This window comes from Acanthochromis polyacanthus, chromosome 4, assembly GCF_021347895.1.
Source record: "Acanthochromis polyacanthus isolate Apoly-LR-REF ecotype Palm Island chromosome 4, KAUST_Apoly_ChrSc, whole genome shotgun sequence".
Lineage (NCBI taxonomy): Eukaryota > Metazoa > Chordata > Actinopteri > Pomacentridae > Acanthochromis > Acanthochromis polyacanthus.
The window spans coordinates 27,257,100-27,281,221 of NC_067116.1; the positions used below are offsets into that span (position 1 = coordinate 27,257,100).

General features: G+C 40.5%; 1 protein-coding gene across 1 annotated transcript in view; it reads right to left on the reverse strand.

Annotated features, from left to right (window-relative positions):
* Positions 1-20,849: 20,849 nt before the first annotated feature.
* The window catches only part of LOC110949777 (uncharacterized), a 78,038-nt gene continuing 74,765 nt past the window's right edge, over positions 20,850-24,122 (reverse strand). Inside the window, exon 5 of the mRNA XM_022192001.2 lies at positions 20,850-23,647. Coding sequence (XP_022047693.2) covers positions 23,425-23,647 — 223 coding nt within the window. The 3' untranslated portion in view covers positions 20,850-23,424. The remainder of the gene's footprint in view (positions 23,648-24,122) is intronic.

Sequence of the window (24,122 nt, forward strand, 5' to 3'; positions counted from 1 at the left end):
GTAGATGGAAGAAGGGCTTTAGTTTGTTTTTTTTTTTTCTTGATTTTCTTAATATTTATGCAGATTTTGTGCTACATATACATGAACGCTGGTTTGCTTTTGCTGTCTATTGGAGATATGATCCAAGATATGATTAAACATTGTGACACTATGACTATAAAAAGCAAAACCATACCTGATTTTAGTTTAGCTGCCATCCCTCTCAAAGTAGTGAAGAAAACAGTGGGTGTGCTCCTGCAACCCGGTCTCATGGGGATTCGTGAAACTGTCACGTAAATTTTTGTTTCGGTTTCGTGCGATCGGGCTGGCTCCTGGTGTTCCTGGTCTGGTCTGGTCTGGTCTGTTTTGGAAATGCGGCACCTTCCACGGTAGAAACTGCTGTTTCTTCCCTTGGTGGTAACTGCAGACCACCAGTGATGATCTTCAACACCAGGGTCTTCTCTCTGCTCCAGTTTAAGCTTCATGGACAAATCGCAAAGTGCAGCTACCAGTAGTCACAAAAACATCCTGATGTTAATGTAGGAGCTTTACAGTGTGGTGAAAAATGAAAGAAGTACCATCATGTTCCCAAACTGTAACGTGATGCCATAAAGGCAGTAAAAGTTTAGTCAGCAACTTTTACGTAGCAACTTTAATCAGCTATAACAAGCCCAAATAAGCAGAATAGTTACTATGGCTACAACAGTTATTTTCACAATTAAACTTTTGATTATTTTCTTGATTAATCAATTTGCTTTTTTGCCTATAAATGTTTTTTATAATTTTTTTATTTTTAGATTTGATGAGAATAATCAAAGTAAACTTTCTTAATGATTCCTCTAGAATATGAATTTTGGACCCAGCTCTCAAAGCCAAACCCCATACGGGTGAAATGGAAGAATCTCCATGAAGCTAAGTCACAGAACAGTTTCCTCCATTCAAAAACCAGTGTTTCAGGTTAAGTAAGCCAGTCCTAGTCTTGACAAGCTAAGCTAAGTAGCAGCTGGTTGTAACCTGATATGTATTGAACGGATATGAAAGAGGTATCAGTCTTCTCATCTAAATCTCCACCAGTGACCAGATGAATATATTTTCCAAAATGTTGCGCTACTCCTTTATATACTGATGAGTTATGTGAAATGTGTGCTGTTGCCATAGTTGCCAACTTAAGTAATATTTCAAGTACACAAAGTTTGCCATTCTAATAATGAAATATAGTACTTTTTCTTGAGGACAGAGGCATAGAAACAGATTTAAAATACCCTGTTTATTGCTCTAAGCACTATAGAACGCTGAAAGTCAGCTTTAGAGTTCCTTTGTCGACTTAAAGCACAATGTGTATTATGACAGCAAGCAAACTTCACAGGACAGCTTACTGTCTTAAGTCAAATTATCCAACATTTCTTAGACTGTATGAACATTATCCAGTCCTGCATTAGCCATTTCCTGTTATTCTTAAATAGAACGTCCTCCATACCATCATTCAACTTCCATTTCCTTATTTGGTCCTTCATTACTTTATCCATCCATCTGTTTTCTTGGCCAGACTTGATCAGATTTTGCCAAAACCTGTGAAAATTATGCATCTCACTTTCACGTTCCAGCATTTCTGTAATTACACTGATGAGGTCCAAGGAGTGTAGTCTGTTCCTTTGTTCACTTGTATCTCATAAACCATTTATGAGGGTCTGAAAAAACTTGAGAAAGTGAAGCTTTTCTACTGATTACAGATAAAAACATAATGATTCACCGGTATTTACTAACTGGCAGAACTCAGGAGCAGCAAATGATTATTTAGAAATGCAGTTTCGAAAGACTTACTACCATGAACATCCATCAGATATAGACTGACCATCTATACAAAGCATGCCAGAAGCTAAGCTTTCAATGAAACCTGAAGCTCCTTAAAACTCTGTAATGGTGTGAAATGGGCTTCATAATTGTCTAGTTTCGGCCCACCGTGGAATCCGCAAACAACTTAAAATAGTGCCTGGGCCGAGGTGCCTCGTTACTTAGCAGGGTGTTCAATAACACAGAGAGGGACATGCAAATATTGGTAAGGCAATTATTGGCAGTCATGTTTGGCCGAAAGTAGCAGGTAACTCTATCCTCTCCATTATGTATGCTGTGAACTCTGTTGCAAGGCACACGGTTAAAGCGTTGCTTTTTACTGACCAAAAGAGGCTCACTTTACACTCAGATGTCCTTCACAGTGGAAGTGTGTTCGTAATGCAACAAGAGAAACGACGCACCTCTTGCCTGCAGGACTCGTCTTCTTAAAGTCACATTCACTCAAAGTGGAAATTGTTTACACAAATGCAGATTAAAAAAATGTAAAAATGTGAAATATCTTCCCATATTGCAATTACTAGACTATTAGAAGACAAAGAAATGTAATCGGTTTGTGATCAACTAACTGCCGTGTCTTTTTCATTAATAAAATAAATACACAAAAGGAATGGCAGCCGCTCGTTCTCCACCAACATAAATGTTTATTTCACTGGAGACTATTACAAACATGACATCTGGGCTCTGACGGCTTATGTTGAAAAAATGATCATAAATACAAAAGGAATGAGACAGTCAACATTCATGTCGTGTTTACGGCCTCACACACACACACACACACACACACACACACACACACACACACACACACACACACACACACACACACACACACACACACACACACACACACACACACACACACACACACACACACACACACACACACACACACACACACACACACACACACACACACAAAACTCCACTCCTTTTACTGGTTGGACTCATGAAAAGCATTCCTTGTTCCATTTTCCCCCATTCTCCTCAAGAATGTAGTAACAATAATAATGCATTAAGTGGGCTGAGTACTCTAAACACTCAGAGCTTCCTCTCACAGTAAGTGCAGAACCAGTTTGCCTGCTGTTGAAAGCATCTTACACACAGTCCTACAGAGAGTAAAGAGCTTGGCCCCCTACTCTTCTCTTTCTGCCTCAAACACATACACAATACACTCCTGCACATTATCAGGGGATGTAGAAACAAAAACAGAGCGTCAGATTTGGGCTCTCGTGCCATTCGGTGGATCCGAGGACATGAACGTGTGATATCATTACTTTTTGCGGAGACGCCCTGCAGAAAAAGTCCCATCTGAGTTCCAGTGCTCATCGCGCTCCTGTCTGCTGGAGCCACCTGCATGGTGCAGATCTGAGCAGGGGGTTAAATCCCCATAAGAACAGCAAAAGGTCACCAAATGCTGTTGTTTATCAGCCGTCCTAAAACGAAGCGCTGAGCAGGTATCCTGTGGATTGATTTTAGTCCCTCTGTGCCTGCAGACACACTGTAATGATTATCCAAATACTAATTTCTACACAAATACTGTGGGGAGAAAAAGAAACAGGGCTGCAAACTCAGGTCATTTCCTCACCTGATTACTGGCCGTGTTAACAACCAATAACTGCTTAATCAATAAAAAATAATGCAAGGCAAAGTGAACACTATTCCTTAATAACTGTGTGGTTAAAGATTATCGTTGGCATTTACACCTTTATTAGAGAGGAGTATGGAGGTAAACAGGAAACACATGAAAGGAGAGATGCTATTCCCACAGCCCACAATAATTGTGTTTTTAACTACCACTGTGGCCCATAGTCGCCACAAAATCTAAAACACTTGATATTTAAGCAATAAATAAAACTAATCTGACATAAATTAGGACAACAGAATGTAACATTTGCTTCAAATTTTAAAAAATGTAAAAAATATAAAAAAGCAAATATTTCTATAGCTGCAGAACATCCAATTTCCAATACAGTAAATTATATAAAACTTCAGGCATCGCATATATCTGGCACTTGGCACATCAACACATTTTTCTCCACTCAATAAAAAGGGCTGAATGTCGCGTAAACAGGCACTAATGTATTTTTATTAAAAAGAACAAATCAGAACACACTGGCCAGTTAGCAGCGGCCATAAATATTGACAATAGTAATATGTCAGCCATTTCTTCTTGAAACAAATATTTTTACACATATTTTAGCTTTCCAACTGGCAGTAGAAAGAAATATTAATATCGCCATTCGGCCAGTCTTTTTAACCTATCTAGTGAGCAAACTTAGAAAAATTTCCCTGCTAAAGTAAAAATGTTAGCTTCCAGGCTAGCAGTAGTCAAAAAGCAAAAAAGAAAAGCCTGTACTTTGCAAATACCAACCAAAAAAATTAGCACGTTAGCTTCCAGGCTAGCACTAGCCAAAAATCCTGACAATGGCAATACCCTGTCTAAGAGTCAAATTTAGCTATACTTTTCCCTATTTAAGTGATAAGTAACATGTATTCAGTGTCATGAATTCTCTGTAATAATACCCACAAGCGAAAACATTAGCTGCTTGGCCGGCAGTGGCCAGAAAATGCTAATAATCCTATTATCCCAGTAATTTGGTCTATACCAGAGCCAAACTTAGAAATTTCACCCTCTTAAAGTGACTAGTATTTACTCGACGAAACAAATTGAATTCTCAGTGTCTATAATCCAAGCCACAAGCTACCACTTTAGCTTCCAGGCTGGCACTGGCCAGAAATGCAAACAATGCTAATATGCCAACCATTCCCAGCATTCCCAGGAGCAGCTCAAAGGTACAAGTAGAAACAAGGAATCTCCCAGTGTCTTCAAAGTTGACGCCATTAAAGAGCACTAAATCAAGTTGCCAGTTGTCTCAGCAAAGGACTGTGTGATTTGGCATTATCTTTGCAATTACAAGGAAGCGAGTAGGATCTGCCTAAGATCTCTATGACTATGCCCTTTACACACACACACACCACAAAAAGAGAGAGTGAGAAAGACAAGCTTTCCAGCGAAAGAAAGAAAATACACCTGAGGGATATCCTCTGTCTGTGACTGCACAGCTCTGCATAGCCAGAGTCCTAAATTAACTTAAATCTTACAGTTATATAAAATAGTGGGTGGAGGTGGTGGAGTGTTTGAAGGTGGGGGCACTTTGTGTTCATCTTAGTTGAGTTATGTCTGTTAATGATTGCTCTGCCATCTTTTTTGTTGCGGTTGTCATATTCTATCAAAGCAAACGCGTTATGAACGGAACAGATTTTACAAACACCCCAGGACAAAAATGCAAAGCACAAGGCCTGAGAGTGAAATTTCTTTTCATCCCCCGGTCAGTGACCTATACATGTAATTATGGGACCAGTTCAAGCAGCTTCAAATATACCCTGAAGAATGTCCTGCACCATCACTTCATCGCCTCAGAACTGATGTTTTTTTTCCCGCTATTCTTTTTTTAAGGCATTACAGCTCACTGTTTCTTCATATGTCACAAAGATTCAGAATCTGTGACCTGAAACAGCCTGAGGAGAGCGACTTCACAGGCAGTTTCCTTGGGGACTAATGTGTTTTCAGAGCGGCGACCATCTTTTTCCCTGTTTAATGAGCTCAGTCATAAATAAATGCATGGCCTTAATTAGCCTGCGTGTGGCAGGGGCACTGGAATTAGTGTGGAGCTGTGGAGATGGAGGCTCCATGCCCGAGTTCTTCTGGAGATGGTGATCCGGGCATGGGGAGGTGGCCTTTGAGCAGATGCTCTCCTCGTTCTCTGCTGGTGGAAGCTTCCATGACTCCCTCCTTTCATCTAAATCTACTAAGCTGCTTCTCACAGAGTGCACCTTGGCCAGTGGAGGGGCTTTTATCGGACAGGCGGTCATACCCGGGCCAAACTGTAATCTGTCTTTGTCTAAAATGTTTAGGTCAGGGTGATTAAAAAAAGCTCAAATATAAAAGAAACTTTAGCTTTATGTTTGTAACACAAAAATGCACAGTGAAAATATAGCCTAATCTCTTTGTGAAAAACATTTCTTACCCTTTTAATTATGTTTTTATACATAATATTACATAGAAATATGTTTCTTATGATTTCTACAACTCACTCTCTGTTCTCGGCCACATGGATTATAGTTTTCAACACTTTGAGAACGTCTGATTTGCCAGTGTCAAACTAGACAGTACCCTCACAAATTCTCCAAACAAAAAAAGAGTTCCGAAAAAATGTGTGGTGTGAGAATTGTTGCTAAAATTATCCTACAAAGCCAATAATGAACAAATGATTGAAAAACAAACAAGTCACAAAAAAATCTCAATTTTAACACAAACAGCTAAATTAGTGCAATTATAACTAATGTAGCTAAATCTATGGAGATGCTTTCTGGATTGTCCTAGAACCCACTGGAACAGGATGAAATGGTAACTCTGCTCATCAGCTAACCATTTTAGTCTGACAGACAAACCTTTTTCCTCTTAAAATTTTTTCACTTCTAAACATTTTGAATGCTAACTGACTCTAATCCTTGTCACAAGCTAACCTATTAGCTTCCCAGCTTACATTGACCAGAAATAAGAGTAATACTAATGTGCTAACTATTTCCTCTTGACGTGAAAAATATCTTCTTGACTAAATGTCATGAATTCTCAGCAACTGCAAACCTCGCCACATACTACTGTGTTAGCATCCCAGCCGGCAGTGGGCACAAATGCTAACAATGGGAAGTGCTCAAACTTAACAGCTTTTTTTTTTAATTATTGTTTTTAAGTATCTACTTGAGAATAAAGATGAAAATGAGACTGAGTATAAATTTAAACATTAGGTCTCTCAGTGTCATAAAGCAGAGCACTCATGACAGACTTCTTGTAGTATTTAATTCATTTTGTCTTTTTGACAGTTTTAATGTGAAGGAACTGGAAATTATCCAGTCACTGTAGGTTCAAAACCAAATGATTTACATTCTGCTGTATAAGACATTATGTAGGCACGACACAGATTCTAACAAGAACAAATAACTGATTGATTGCTTGTCTCCAGCCAATGGTCTGGAAGTGAAAGGAGTATCTCAGAGCCAGCAGATGAGGTGGGCAGCTGCAGTGAGAGACAGCAGCATTTACAGTTCGCAGGTGGTGAAAGAAACATCACTGAGTCTTGTGGATGCCTGTTGGGGACGTGGTGACTAATTCTGCTCTCAGATTGCATTCTAAGTTACAGTGCGACTGTGAGAAGTCCAGGGGCTCCTCCCAAAACCTGAACGCACACCGATGACTAACCAGCGTCGCTGTGATGAAAGCAGAGAGGGGCCTATCATCTCTCCTCACCACCGCATCCTTGGTCCAGGACATTACTGCTGCCGACCATGTAAACAGCTCTCTCACTGCACACTTTGCCGTCTCACCACACATCAACATTTGTCCAAAACAATTTGTGCAGAGTGGTCCTGGATGAGGATTGTAAAAATACATTAGGAGCAGACATTAGTAATATTGCCGGGCCATATGTGTGGCAGCCCGCTGAGGTCACCTGACACTGAAGGTCACCTTTTTCCGTTCAAATTATTAAGTGCTTCCCCTCTAATCAGATGAGACGTCCCACATACTGCCCATGCACATAGCAACCAGCTTATTTATAGGCTCCAAACTGAAATGACCAGTTGGTTTAATTTAATATTGAGCAATAGGATTATACATGGAAACAAATTACCTAAGTGGGGGTACTCACTACCAAAATCTTTTAACAATGATGGAAACCACGGACATGATGTCTCCCAGTATTATTTCATTATTGGTTTTAGCCTCTGCATCTGTCAGCTAGGCCTGGCTTCTGGATGGGCCCAGCTTGTGTCCAGACTGATGCACAGCTGCTAGCAGGTCACATAGACCCACGCCATGACCATCCCACACTGCAGGGTCAGAGAGGGGAAGGGCAGTGTCCTATCACACCAGCACCCACACACCATATTACCCAATTACAATTCAATATCCGACCCTGCCGTGGTCGTAGCAAACAACATGGACTTCATGTGCAAATGACGATATCTGTTATTTTGTTTCCCACGAGCTCCTGGTAGTGAGCATCTATTCTGACGCTGAAGCTTTTTAAGCGTGAGGAAGAGTAGACATTATTTAATCTGATGGAATACAAGGGGCCGACATCAGCATGCGAGCAGAAAGCTTAAAGACATCGTAGCAAACCATTTCTCCTCTAAAAGAGTTGTGCTGGTGACAAGATTTCCTTTTTTTAATATCAAGGAATGCAATTACACTTCAGCCTTAATATCTCAGAGGCTGTCACATTCTCAAACTACTCTGCTATGCTTGCCAACTGCAATCAGAAATAACTCTGTCCCTTCAACTTAATGAAAAACAAGTACTTGGCTATAAACTTGTAGTCATCCTCTATCCAATCACATTGTCTTGAGTAATTAAAATGATTAGCTTAATTAGCTTAATTAACTAAATTTGACTACAGGACATGGCCATATGGTGAAGAAAAACAAAGATGGGAGCTAATTAAAGTTAAAATAATGCAGGTTTTAATTAACTCAACCCTTAGGCATCAACATTTTCAAATTTATCCAAGCTGATAATTAAAAAGTCCTCTTGCCCAAGCAACATTTCTTCTCTGAGCTAATTAAATCTGGAAATAAATTAGCAACATGACGCTCCAAATATTAATTCCTGCTAGAAGATGACTTCACTTTCTAATGAAATTAATTAGCTGCACTGGACCCTCAATCAGATGCCAGGCGCTGTCCGTGAGCATAGACCTCATGTAATCTAGCGCCAGGCGAAGGGCCCGAGGGCAGAAATTTACAATTGTAATGAACACTCTTTAACTGTGTGTCTCTCTTAATATACCAAATGAACATGTAGATCTATTTATGCCAAGGGCTTCCTCATTTATAAAGGAGTGGTAAGACCAGCTAGTTAAAACTTTTTTTTCCAGAAAGAATGTGTAGTGTGTGAGAGAGAGAGAGCGCATAACCACATAGCTGCCAAAAGCGATGCCAAGACCAGCCTGTAAGGTTCCACAGGCTGTGCCTGTGTGTGTGCCAGCCTATTACAGAAGACCCTCATGAATTCACCCCCCTACACTCTCTTGGCAGCTTAAGGGGATGACACTGTGGATGGGGGGGGAATGCAGTAAAATGTATCCGTCTGCATTTTCAAGTCCTTACTGTCCCTGTTGCCTATGCATATAATTTACTGTATATACCGGGGCAGCATTGTAAAACAAACTTCATTATCTGCCATTATGGCTCTGTTTAAACAGATGTCTGCTGTGCATGACACCTTAAAAAGTCAGCATGATTTTAAACGATATATTCTAATATATTTTTGCACCGAACACAAAACAGACACAGTTTACTGCATCAGTGAGAAAGCAGGTTACAACATATTCAACCAGATTTGAAGATTATGATTCACAAGATAAGATCAAGATGAAATTTTAATGATCCCCATCGGGAGAAAGCATAAAAATTAAATAATGACAGCTAAATCCAAAAGTTCTGGCACGTAGCGCCGAAAAACAACACGTCAGGTGGATGACACTGTTTCTGATAATGAAACACAGTATCTCACTAATACATGATGCACCACAAGCACTGCAGGAAAATCACAGTTTAAGCCAACTTCACACTGCAAATTAAGTGGATGCAGAATGCCATTCAAGGCTTTGGTACATGCATTTATCACAACAGATGTAGAGCTGCGACGATTAATGGATTAACCGATTAGTTGACAACCAATAAATTAATCACCGACTATTTTTTTAAAAGTCGATGAGTAATTAAAAAAAAAAAAATAACACCTAAATTCTCTGATTGCAGCTCCATGACTGTTTTTTTGTTTCTTTCTTCCGCTATGACAGTAAACCAAATGTCTTTGGTTGTGGCCAAAACAAGACGTTGTCCTCTTCTTGGGCTCTACTGATTGACCTTTTTCACCATTTTATTGTGCAAACAACTAATTGATTAATCGAGAAACTATTCAACAGATCAGTTGACAATGAAAATATTAGTTGCAGCTCAAAACTGGTGCTGCCATTAATAAGGCCATGCTCTGGCCTACAACGGTGAACAAAGGGCACTACCTGTGATGACTGTACACACCAATCTGCTGCGGTCCTTGTTAGCACACTGCTTTATTCTCAATAATTAAGTCGGTACAAGTCTAACGCTCAGTGACACTGATCAATATGATGCGCTTTCTATTATTTAGAGGCTGCTAACCACATCAGCCGCCTGACACACAAACAAGGATGCAGACAGTAGAGGAGGTGGCTCTCCAGAGGCTGCACCGCCGACGCTTGTTACAGCCTATTGGTGGAAGTGTGGCATCAAGGGCAAACCTTCATTCTGCTGTGGCGACTAAAGACGCTCTGGCCTTTGTGCTCGAACGCGTTCTCTCAAATGTCTTTAAAATTGAGATAATTGTGTTTACTAGGCGCAGAGTGGCTTTCAGTCTGTGCAGACAACAAACTATGAAGGGGAGGAAAAAGCTGCTCTTTTGATTCTGTCACTTTTTCAATAATTAATGCATCCTCTGGCAATTTTGATCTGATATGTAAATAGCTTCTCATCCCATTATGCAGAACATTGATGAATGTGACAAAATTCCAAAAGATGACAGTCCAGCTCACGCAGTCGTGGGCAAACATTACAATACACTAATGACCCGACCCTTTAATGTCATCCCATCTGAGACATTAGAGAATTTCAAATTAAAGGTACAGTTGGCTCACACGACAAAGTGGCCATCTCATCTAAGTGGAAGACCCACATCAGTCAGGATGCAGCTGCGATGCGCCTGAACTGAGCTTAAAGCTAGTTATAGCTCACATCAAAGGAGCGTCATCATGCCCAACAGCTACCCTTGCCATTTGGATCCAACTGAATCCGATCCTTTAGTTACATTTTCCAAGCTATCTCTCCCCCAGCTTCCACGCTTAAACACCATTAAAATGGAAAATATAGTGTTTTCTGCATCAGCCCCGGCCTTCGTTATTTCACAGACTTGTCCTTGTTATCTTGATCGCAGTAAACAAGCCGCATATACTCGTCTGAATTCTCGGCTCTAGTGTGGAGTTGTCTGACAAAGTGGTCAAGAATGTAGACACAATTAGCGCTACAAAGAAATGTCTAGATATCAACGAGGTGGTACAATGACCTTTAAAACAAAGGACTCTAAACACCGGCATCATAGAAATGCGCTGGTTGCTGACATAAGGCTCTAGCGCATTTATTTCAGGTGGTTTTCATGTGTTCTGCTTTGAAGAAAAATGAATCTCAGTGCTCTAATCACGCTGCTCCGGGCTCTGACTCTTCCCTTAGATATTAATAACTCAGAAAATAATACACAAGCATCAGATTGGGCCACATACATGCGCAGTTTTTAGACAAAGATGAAGCATCTGATGGTGATTGTTTATTTGATGTTTGGAGAGCTACTTTCCTAATTATCCTGCTGTGGATTATATTACGAGAGATAGTCAGCTTTTTTTTTCCACTTCTTTTTGACACCAGATTCTCTTTAAACTAGTTCAACAGAGCATGACTGTGATTAACTTTAAAAGGTCATTTAAAATAGCTTTCAGGAAGCATGTGATGAAACCTGGTTGAACGTTTGGAAATGATGTACTTGGAGATGAAGACCAGTCTTGCCCAGCGACCCCCTAAAGAATACGCTTTATGCTTTAATAACCTCCTGACAGCGTACAGAAGTCATCCACGGACCTCCTGGCTCATGTACCTGCAGAAAAAACAAGACGTCTTCCAGCAATAATACATCAAGATTCCTTTAAATGAGTCTTAACATGTCTCCGGCTCCACCTTTCGTGACCTACCTCAGACACGAAAGGTTAATCCATGACAGGGTTAAAAACTTATCTGGCCTTTCTGGTCACATAACATCCCAATTACTTTAACAATCTCACAGTGAATGGAGGTGGTGGTGGAGGTGGTGGGGTGACCAAAGAGAAGGGAGAGAAGAAAAATACAATAGATAAAAGTCTGTCTCTGAGTAAAAGATAAGTTCTTATCTTAATCTAATGACTCCACAGCCTTAATTTGTCAGACCTGGCTTGCCTGGAAGGAAAGCGGAAAAAAAGGAGAGTTTCTGTACACAGTGTTAATAAGGGACATCTCTCAAGTCTCGGTGAAAGAGGAGAAAGGATCATCGGCAGAACATTCAGTGGCAACAGCACGATGTGCTTCATTCTGTGAATGCAGTGAATGTCTTCTTTTTAAAAAAAAAAAAAAAACTTGTGCTAACAGTTGCTAATTAGCACCTTATCACCCTCCAAGTAGCTCCATACTGCGGAGACGCCAAGCACACAAGTATTTATAACCCAGTGACTGAAGAGATAAACAGCTCTGTGTGGCGAGTGGCCAGATCAAACATTTTGCTGGTGGTATGGAACTATTTAGCTGTGTTATTCCAGACAAAGGAAACAGATCAGCTGCACCTGAACCTGAACTCACTGATCCAGAGGCCACTCCGTCTGGTGATACAGTTTGAGGATTCACACCTACACCTCAGATTTTTTTTTTCCGGCAAACAGCTCCTGTGTTAGCGTTTGCTAATGCCATGAGTGTGTTCATTTATTGCATGGATGGATCCTTTGGAATCAGACCCTTAAACCTGGCAGCCTTGGTGACATGCTTTGCTGACGGAGCTACACAGAACCAGACTGACGCAAGTGAAAGGAGGAAAAAAAAAAAACATGTCTCTTGAGCTGCAGTTTCTTTGATGAGACAAAGAAAATAGAATGTGAGCATTGTGTGAGAGCAAATCTCAATAGATTAATTTGAAGTGTTCACTGAATTGTGATTCCTTTTAATTAATGATAGAATTAACTGCTTTGTTAATGCATTCCTGGAGGAAATGAGCTGCTGGCAAATTCTGCAGTGAACAAAAGGAGGGCACATCTCTCTTGACATTTATACAACTTTGCCAGTGTCAGGGTGGAACAGCTCATGTTGGGTGAAATTTGTCTGGAAGGAATGTTTTCCAGAGAATGATTTGAAATCTCAACTGAAATCTAAAGCAAACTGGGAGCTGCTGTTTTCATGGCAGTTGATGTGAGATATGTTAAAGGGGTGCTGATACCATTAAAAGATGCTGCTTGTTGTAAATTAGCAGCTGCCTCATAAGAAAGCAGAGTATCTCTTTAACAACTCGCTCGTTTTTGTAGGTTTGGTCATGCTTGCAACCAAGTTTATTGTTGAGAATATGGCAGCATCGCTAAAAGTAATTCAGAAAGAAACCCCAAAACAGGTGGAACAAAGTCACACTGAACAAAAATATAAAGGCAGCATGCAAATTGTATTAATTTCTTGGTGAAAGAAAAAAATTAAAAATCTAATTTCTGTTGCGTTTCGAAAAGGGTTCAGCTCAGCAAATGGTGCACTGAAACTTTGAGCTGAAAAATGATCAGCGTGACCAGTAAACAGACACTCCTTTAGTGATTATAAAATGCCTTCTGAAAATGTAGTTTTATTCAAATGACACGATGCCACAGATGACAAGAAAAAGACAAAAATGTAACGTCTAATTTTTTGTCATCCAAGGCGAAAGGCTATGGAAATGTCAACGTCGCACAGAGAACGGCCCGTGGAGGTGGAGCAGTGGCCGTATGGGAAGGGATATGTCACGGACAAAGAACATGGCAACCTCAAAGCCCAGTGACATCAAGATGAAATCAACACACCTTTGATTATTCCATTCTGTCGCCACCATCATCTAACGTTTCAAGGTGAATCCTGTCCTCATGTCTCTGCTCTTCTGCAGTAGTGATAATGTTCTAGTCCAACCACTGTCAGCAGAGCCTCCAGACATATCCCCCATCAAACACCTGTGGGACACTATGGATGTCTGACAACAATCCTGTCAATCAGAATGTTCATCAACTTCACCGAGCCCTTTAGGAAGAGTGAGACAACATCCACAAGCCAACATCGACAACCTCAATAACCCTATGTGTCGTGGATGTAAGGCACTTTCTGATGCAAATGGTGGACACAAACATACTGACTGTCCCACTCCTTCAGATGGACTTGGTGAAGTTGGCGGATGTTCTAGATGAGGATGATGTTGCTGGACAAATCTATCTAGGGCAGATGTTGGAGACATAGTGACGTCTGCAAAGTGTGCAGATCATCGTTGGACAGGAACAACTTCAGCTGCTAGAAGGGCAGTGCATATTTTGGAGATATGAGCATACATTGTCTTGTAGGAACCTTTCCAGTGTAGTTGTACTTGGTTGTTTCATGATGTCCATTCTGCTGTAGGAACAAAAAGTACTTTTCCAACTATGTAAAAAAAAAAAGGATACAGTTTAATTAAATGATAAATGCGGTGCTTATGTATGTTTCCAGTATTTTGGATGAAGACTCACTGTTTTTCAGCACAATAATGTATTGTTTCAATAGTTTAGATAAGATTGAATTCAGTTATGCTTTCTATCTAAATGCTTAAGATAGATTCAAGGCTTTTCTGGAAGGAAAAACTTTCAAAAACTATCTAAAATGTAAATAAAAATGTTATATAATAGATAATCATGACAATAATGTTAACATCATTGAGGAGAGGAGTTAACATTTTGGTTTCAACCCCAACATTTTGACACAAAAGTAAAGCTGTCTTTTTGTAATACGACTGCAACCTTAATGCAAAGTTAGAAAGTTAGTTGGTCTTTTTTTGAGGCAGTAGGTGCAAGTGCAACTTGACCACAAAAAAACCCAGAGTGAATAGTTGCCATAGATAGCTCCTGTAGTTGATGTCACGCAATCCCAGCATTCACCACTCGAATCAAAATACTGTCACATTAGCAGGGATGGCAGCAACGTCGCTAACACTGCGCTAAAAATCCCTGCTAGTCAGTCTTTAGAGGTTGCCATATGAAAAAAAACAGAGGATCACTAAACATTTGGTTGTTGAGGAGCTGCAGTAATAAACATGCAATGTTAATGTCTGATAATGACTTATTGCGATATGCACAGACACTACAATCACATTGCAGAAAGTGTTATGTGAAGTAACGCATGTTAACTCAAACACATAATGCTACGACTTTATTTGTTGCTTCACACAATGATCTACGTGAGAAGTCTATGCAACAAAACTATTTTACTCTGATTTAAGGTTTTTGGATACAATGAGGTTTTTTTCACAAGTTTGTTGGCATGCCGGCTTCGAATTCGAGAATTCATGATCACTATCAAAGTAAGAGAACAACTGGACAACTAGGAGAAACGGAGTTGCTTCAGCTCCTCTGTGCTTGTAAATTATCCACGGTGTCCATGTAGCACTTGGTTTAATTTAAAAACTGAACTTTTTCTAATTGTTAAGGGTTTAATAGAACTTTAGATTTCTTGTTGCACTGCTGATTTAAATAATAAGCACTGGTTGGATTTATTTTTTATCATATCGGAGTACGCTACAGTATTGCAGGACGATATGTAAACCTTGGTTTCCATTTCGTAACGATATACATGATATACAGTTTGCCTGAACTTAAATTAAATGGTCGTTTTGCTTTATTGGAGGAAAATGAATCATTTGGGTTAACTGACTAGTCAGTAATAAAAGGTGTTAGATTAACTGGTAGAAGTGCCAGCTCTACTTTACAGTAATATGTCATGCCAGCAAAGACATGCCACAAACATCTGGAATGCCCACCGTCAAGCATCAATACAATGCGTACACGTGAGTCCTACCAAACAGAAATAATGGATTATACACTAGTTTATTTCCCGTGAAGGCCTTGTAGGTGATCTGAATACAGTATGGGAATAGTGAACTTATCCACTAACAATGAATATCACCTTTTACAGTGAGGAAATAACGACTGAATGTAAATACGAAGGGAACCTTTGGAAAACTCAACTATTAATAGCATCAAAACAGGTTTTGATCTTTTTGACAGTTCTGAGGCCTTTCATATTTGCATATGATTGTCATTCCACTTGGCAGGAAACATCTCTGTAATTGCATTATGACACTGAGTGTTACATTTGAAAATGTATACCTATGAATTGCAAATTAAGATATATATGTACATATATATACGTGTGTGTGTGTATAATATGTATTTACATATACACACACACACACACGCAAGATCTATATATCGTCATCTACTGAAAACCCACCACAATTTCATTTTCAAATAAAATTTTTCATTGAGCATGTTCACCAAACTCAACCCAAACTTATTAATGCCCCACAGTCATATTAGATTGAACTCTAGCCAAGGCCTTTGTGAAATCAGAGCTCATTAGACAAGTCCACCTCATAATGAGTGGCCTGATCCATCAGGAGAGATAAAGCTCCCGCTCTGCACTGACTGAGATCCTGTTGAACACACCCGCAGCGCTTCAGACCACATGTGAACAAGATATTTGCTTTGAAGCACCAACACACAGATTTGAACCGGTGTGTCAGAGTGCCAAATGTCCTAGGCTGTGAGTGACAGGGGATCTGCATTGGAGTTGGCTACCTGTTGAGGAGGATTAAACAAAATACAGATGGTGTTTACATATTTAACAAACAAAGGCGAGCTCTGTTCTGATGGTGACAGAAAAATTCTTTCATCAAGTGAGGTCTTTGATAAAAGTAGAAAAAAAGCTGATTTGTCGTCGTGACATCAATTCTGTACCTTTTCACAAAACTTCAGAGTTCCTACATATGTTCCTCATGAACGCAGAGCGTCTGCCTGCAGATAGAACGTCCTGAATGATGTTTTTCTGGCCGGTGATAGAATCACACGTGACCCTGAGATCACCTCTGAAGGACGAAGGCTGCTGAGTGTCCGGCCGTGTATTCCGGTCGTCAACACAACAGGAGCATGGCGCCGTCTGATCCACCGCGGGTCGAGTTGAATAAATTAAATGAATTACCAGCTGCCTTGTGCAAGTTCGCAGGATGCAGGGTGGCATGAGCACGCCATTACAACAATGATAAGGATATCTGCACGGCCTTGTGTTAAAGGAATTACACATAGCATCCACAGCCTTTAAGAGAGTCTGACAGTTTTGCGCACACTGGCAACTTAGTATGACATGAAAATGTGTGTGGCTGCAGAACGGCTCGGCTGCTGCTTGGCCTGAGTCAGGGGCATGGAGCGGTTGCTGAGGAGTCAAAAAAAAGGAGTCCTATTGTGATGCAAATGGACACAGTATTGTGCTTAAACAATGCATTAATACGTCCCCTTTGAGAAGATAACATCACAAGATGCACAATAACACAAAATGATGTCTTGCGAGGTTATTTAAAGCGATATGACATCAAATCCTGACAGTGCAAGAAGAGCTTACTGCCTGTCCGAGTGGTTTTGTCTCCAGCTTTGATAAAAACAGATGAAGGATAGAAGGCTGCTTTTGAGTCCCGGCCACTCTATGGGAGAGTCCATTTACATAATATTATGTATATTGTATTCGGCACATCCTAATGTTTGAATGTAAACTAAATTTAAGTCTTCATGCGTGGACATTGGAAGAAGTGTTAAACGCAAGACACGTGGGGCAAGGTGTCCGATAACTTTGTCTTCTGCCTGTAATCTGATGCTGCGCAGAGAGGAGGGATCGGCCTCACTTCCCCCAGGGTGATTTATGATTGAGGACATGTTAATAAAAATATCAAAACAATCTGAGCTCTGCTGGGGAAGATACCGGTCCGCTACGTACATCATGCTCGACAGGTCCGTGCAGGGAATCGGCTACTTGGTGATATTATGCCTGTATGGATGCCCCGCTGCTGAATAGAATATGCAGCTGTTTTTTTAATTTATTTTTATTCCGAGGGTCGGTGGGGGTAGTACTATTCACACAAGGTGACATTTGCTTGAACATGTGCTTCCTGCGTCCTTAAAACCCAATGAGAACTCTTATATGTAGCCATCAATCCGTCAGAAGAGTTAAAAGTCATTAAATTTGGAGCTAAGAGGGCCGCCTGCCCTTTTAAAAGAGCACAGTGTGCTATCATATGACATGAAGAGTATGAGAGTGAGGAACACGCTGCTTTTACTGAGTAAACACCCGTTTCAAATCTGCTCATACTAAAGGATGCAAAGCTGAACTCAGAGGACAGACGTGTTCCAAATTGTTCATTAAATTCCAACAATGGCTGGATGAAAAGATGTAACCACCGCCGCCACCTCCACTCTCGCCTCTGATGGATTTATATCGAGTATGGGCGTGGACGAGCTGTAATTTAGTAAGTGTTAAAAGCCGCTGCAGAGACGTAGCCTGGAACACACTCAGCTCCACTTCCAACATCACTGTTCCTGAAATCTCAATGATTTTCTGTCCCTGCTCCAACACAAAATCCTCACAAAGTGCAATGTCAGAAGGAAACAGTTCTGAAATCAGCTCCAAACATACACCAGTGTTGTTGTCAGGGAGCACACGGCGTGCTGATGCTCTTAAAGTGTTACGCTGTCAGTCTCGAGACGAACCTCGCTGGAATGAATGTATTAAGGTTTGTGCATGTTGTCAGGTGCTTTTATTACAGCAGACTGCTCATTATACTGACCTCACCGTGCAGTTTCTGTGACGTGAGGAACTAAAACATGAGCGTCATTTTCTTCATTTTCCTACATAAATGGCTCTAGTGCTTGGAAACAGACATTCATAACTCATATCTTTGTAAATGTGTTTTTTTGTGTTTCTTAGAGGGCTGCAGAGCATGAAGTTGTTATCCTGTTCGTTTTTCCTCCTTATCGAGCATCAGTAAATCAAGACTGTCAGATGTCACAGGCACATCGCCAAACAGGAAAGCAGCTGAAGACATTTGCCACAAAGGCCATGTTTCAAACAGAGAGACTTAACATCCTTTGAGTGTGAGAACGACCCAGCTGTAAGACACAATGCTGCTGTTTGTGTGTTTGTAAAAGAGCGCTGGATCAGTAGAAGCATTAATGTGCATTTAGACAAGTACAGCTTTTCAAATTGAATGTTAAATAAAAACTGGGAGAATCTCAAAGGATAATTCTGGTTTTACTTCCAGCTTTTAACTCCACTGTCATCCTAAAAAACACTGTAAGGTATTAATCTTGATATTTAAACTTGTTAGGTTGGCTCACAGGCTGCTGTTTTAAATGAGCTACATAAACAACTGAGACTTGACTGGACTTCAACTTCCAAAAATTGAGCTTGAACAAATGAGAAAGCATTTATCTCATTTGAGACGGCACCTAACATGCAATTTATTTTTTAGTAATTTAAACAAAAGCCACACATCCCAACTGTAAAGCACACTATAGCATTCACTGGCAGTTGATCAGTTTTGGCACTTTACCAGTATCACATCGTATGAGCAAAGATCCAAAGGGTTCACACACAAAAAAAAAGTCTTCAGAGTAAAACACTATTATTCAGCTTTTTTTTGTTAATTTTTTTATTTTATGCAGATGCACTCCCCTACAAAATCAGCCCAATCACCCTAGAATGAATAATTCTTTCCAAATAGAGTTATCTGATGAAAATTCCTGCATTTATATTGCAGAAAAATGAAAAATTCCAATGTCAGTTTTTACCGATGTCGTGTAGCTATAGTGGTGTGTCACAAGCTGCTCTGCCCCCCAATCAAAAACAACAACAATAAACACTAAATACTGCTTTAAATGACAAAATTATAAAATTAATTTTATTAACTTTTTATACAACTATAAAGCTGCTTGCTGGCTGCCCTGGTAGCTGAATTAGTTGAGCAGACGACCCCTAAACAGGAGCTATAGACCCTGATGCAGTGATAATGGGCTCCAGTCAGACCCACGGCCATTTACTGCACGTCATTCCCCCACTCTTCTCCCCATGCTTCCCGTCTCTCTTTCCACTGTCCCACATAATAAAGGGCAAATAAAATAACTAATTTTCTGTAGGTTTACTATAGGATTAGTTCTTTCAGTACCAGTGTTTTCTCATGTTATCTAGTATTCCTGTCTATCGTCTGCCCACCACAGTTACATAAGCTGTCGGTTTGACCAGTGATAAACACCGACAACAATGAATCAGAGCATAATGTTGTAATGTGTTGATGGTGGTGGTATGCTCATACTATGGGCAGCTGTAGCTCAGGTGGTAGAGTAGGTAGGCTATTAATCAGAGGAGTGGCGGCCCATTCCCTGGCTCCTCTTGTTCACACAACTAAGTGTCCTTGAGTAAGACACTTCATCCAAATGATTCCCTATGTGTAGATATGGAAAATACATTATGGACAAAAGTGTCCCCCAAACAAATGTAATGTGAAAAACAAACAGGACAAAAAGAACACTATAGTCACGTCTGAAACTTGGAGAAAGCTGCTGTTACACAGGAAATTAAGGACAGAAGAAGAGACTTGCTGGGATTCAGAGAAGCATTTGTCTTGCAGGATGGTCTTGTAACCTTTCGGTCTGCCATTTGCAGCGATGCCTTGTCGGTGACTATAGATGTAAGAGAGCCCACTGGAGGTGTGCCCTCCCCACGTGCCCACCTGCCTCTCTTACCGCAGTCTGCTGTGCCATGTGGAGCCCCAGATGTAGCCTGCAGAATAATCCACACTCGTACACTCATGAAACTGTCCATCTGGCCCCACACGCACACATTAAGCCCCGGAACCATACAGGCATGGGGACACTGTTGTTGTGGCATTTAACAGATACAGCAGTGTGAGATAGCGCCGTACTTCTTCTATTCTGTCCGTAGAAAGGCCCGAGCTGAGGTGGTGCACAGCTGAGAGTCACTTGGCTGTGACCGAGAGGTGAAACGGAGAAGGACTGAGCAGGATAAGCCTGCAGAGCTCACTGCTAGCAGAGCAGAGCAGAGTGAGGTGGATCTTTTACATTAGCTGTGCCTCAGGCACATGCAGATAACAGCAAAGCTCCTGCCTGGCAGGAGAGACACCAACACTACAGCTCTGAATCACAGCTGGCAATGTTTATCCAATCAAAATAAAAGAGGGCTTTTTTTTACATTTCAAAGTTTTCATGTATTTTCTCTTGACTAAATATCGACCAACCTAAAAATCATTCAATGCAAACATCGGATAGAGGCCTGCCTCACTTTTTATTTGCTTCCATATATAAAAGCTTCAGAACAACACAGTGGTTCAATAATGGTTTACAGTAACAACATTCACTTATTTCATATACAAGGCAGTTTCTTATGAACTACATTTATAGAGAAGCATTTGTTTACAGCAAACAGAGAACAACAATTAAAGCAGTTGCATGAGGTTTTCTGTGGCTTTGGAGGAGCTTTGCCAGATCTGAGGAAACAACCTGGATGATGTCATCAGGGTTAAATCTGTTTTGCCAATGTGGGATCTTGGCTCGAATGTATAGACAACAAATTTAAATTAGGAAACCTGAGTTATGAGCTGGGGAGGGGTCACATGAAGGCATAAATTACTCTCTACTACTAATTGTCTTTCACATTACATACTCTGTGTTTTTACTTTCAGTAAGTTCTACAACTACATCTACAAAGTATGTACTGTTGCATAGTATTCATAAATTCTAATGAAAACTGAATGCTGAAATGAGTTGTCACCTGCCCATGTGCTCTTAGCAGCTCAAGCTTGTTTTGTGAGCGAGACATCGCGATGTGTCTTCCACTGCGGAGGGTTGTGCATCTGAACAGCCAGGAAAGCATGCTGGCTAATATACTGAGACATATAGAATCATTTTCTAGCCTACTAAATGAGAGTATGAGAATTCAAATGTACCCTATTTATAAATATGGACAATACTACAGTTTTCCAGAATGAAACCCAAAATATTGTGATTTGGGGGCAGGTTGCAGGATATGCCATAAGCCCCACATCCTCCTTGTTAGCGAAGGTGACAAATGAAGAAAACCAAAGCACACCTCAAAAGAAAAAAAAACTGATTTCTATCACAAAGTTCTTTGTATCATGCTGTTTGTTCACATTTTTTCTGATCAGTTTGTTTTGATTAGTTAGCTCATGTGAACTAAAGAGGGTACTTGCTAATGATTGATAACAGCTCAAAATAAAGCTGTTGCAGAGGGACCTGCAGACCTCTGTGAGCCTTTTCTATTCTACTTTTTTCTATTCTAAACCACCAAATGAGTTGTTCTGCAGTAAATTTCCTGATATTTTGAAGGATCCTGGAAACAAGGACAATTTAATTAGCAAATTGACTCTCTGTCAAAACAAACTGTTAGATTTCAATTTTCTGACAGTCATTGAACAAATTATGTGACTTCTGGTTCCATCAGAAACATTGATCTAATCTAAGCTTGTGATTTCAATAGCGATAAAATCACTATTCTACATGTCGCATTAAAAACCTTGACAAAAAACACAACAAAACATCAGCACCAGACAGATTTTCCTGAAAGAAATTGCAAGAAATATAAAATAATCTATGCTCCTCAGCAAACCTGTGAAGTGAGCCGTAACCAACATTCACAAGACAAAAATTCGGGGCCGTTTCGGCTGAACTGCAGGCTGTGTTTACACTGAGCACATAGGAGACATACATGAACACAAATTAAAAATGGAAGTAGATAAATATCTTTAGTGAGTACAGTCACTAGTGTTCAATTTAGGCAACAGTGGTGGTCACTTGGAAAAATGTTCGGTATGTGGATTTGAGTTTTTTGCTTTTTATAAAATAAATAATTTAAATATTCTGTTTTTGTAATTTATTGCATTTTAACATGTGTGACTCAACAGAGTCATTAAAAAAAATTCTCTTTACCGTTTCTGTAGAGGTGTAGTACTATATATCAAAGCAATTGCTCTGAGTAAAAAATGTGACAAGAGCAAAAAAAAAAAAAAAAAAACATCTAGAAACTTGCTTGGGAGATCAGAGGGTTAAGTCACACAGATGAACAGATTAATCTGTGGAGCTTCCTGTGCTACTAACAGTCTTTTCAACCAACTGTTGGCAAGAAAGCACCTCATTCACTTCACACAAGAAGTGCTGCATCCTCTGAAGTATACAGTAGATACTAATTCAAAGCTGTTATACACGAAAATACTCTGCAGTCAACATGATGTTAATACGACATGAGGGCTACTTGTTAACACTTTTTCTGTCTGTATGATAATGGTTTATGTTTTAAGAACTAGTGTCTCCCTGGGAAGCTTTACTCTCATTTCTGAAGCAGCAGCGGGACAGACGCTGCTCTCGCCCCCGTCCTCGTCACCACTTCACGGGCTATTCAATTAGCAGAAGAAGCAAGGGAGATGGAGCCATAATGGAGCTGATGAGATGCACAAGGACAGGTGACACTAATCAGAGCGGCGCCCCATTGTCTCTGTGTGGGCATCATTAAGGAAAGAGAGTGATTTCAGGCTTTTTTTTTTCCCCTCTTGCTAAGCCTGAACACACTCATGCAAGCTGCGTGCATTCTCTTCCTTATCATCAATTTGCAATATGTGTGAATACATTCACTGAACACTGAGGGTGTAAGGACTGACATGGAGGAAAACAAGAATATTTTACACCTCAAAAACAGGTTTAAAGTGTAAAATCTCATAAATGCTACACTGATATACTGATGTGTTAACCTGAATAAGGTGTTCGACACATCTAATACCCAGAGGATTTACTCTCGCCTTGTGTTCTGTAAACTCCTCCTGTTCGTGGTTCAGAACAAGCCTAGACATCCACTCTGCAACACATCCACTTTCCTCTCCTCCACTTGAGTGGGTGAGGCCGCCACCGAAGCGTGACCTACCACTGCCGAGGCGGCCTCGGACCGATCCCAGCGGCCCGAGCTGCTTCTGTCCTCCTCAGAGCCTCTGGGCCGGACGGTGAAGGAGCTCTGCTGAGCGTGCCGGTACCGACCGCTGAGGTAGCTTGACAGAAACCTGAGAAAACACCGCCAAACATCAGGGAAAACGACTGCTTCTTCTCACATATTTCTGTCACCAAAGTCCAATTAGTTACATTCACACTTTTGCTGACACCAAATAACTTTGTTAGTATAATAACATAATCCTAATCTCATTATTAAGTCCCTCTCCTCCCATTAGCTGAGTTTTCAGAGTGTGTGGGAGACTCCTGCTGGATCCAGAGAGCTTCTCATCCTCCTGACATGATGTGACCATTAAGTCCAGACTCAAACTCAACAATCGATGCAGTCTCAAGTTTACTTCAAGATTTTTGAAACGCGTTTGTGTACACTGATGACCTAAACATTGCGCCCACCTCTAATAGGCTGTTGGTCCTTTATGTGCCACCAAAATTCAATTCATTTGAGTTTTAGCACCGTTTCACAACACGTCGTCTCAGGGAACTTCACATAATCAGGCCAAGATCAACAAAACCAATGATTCCTTTTGA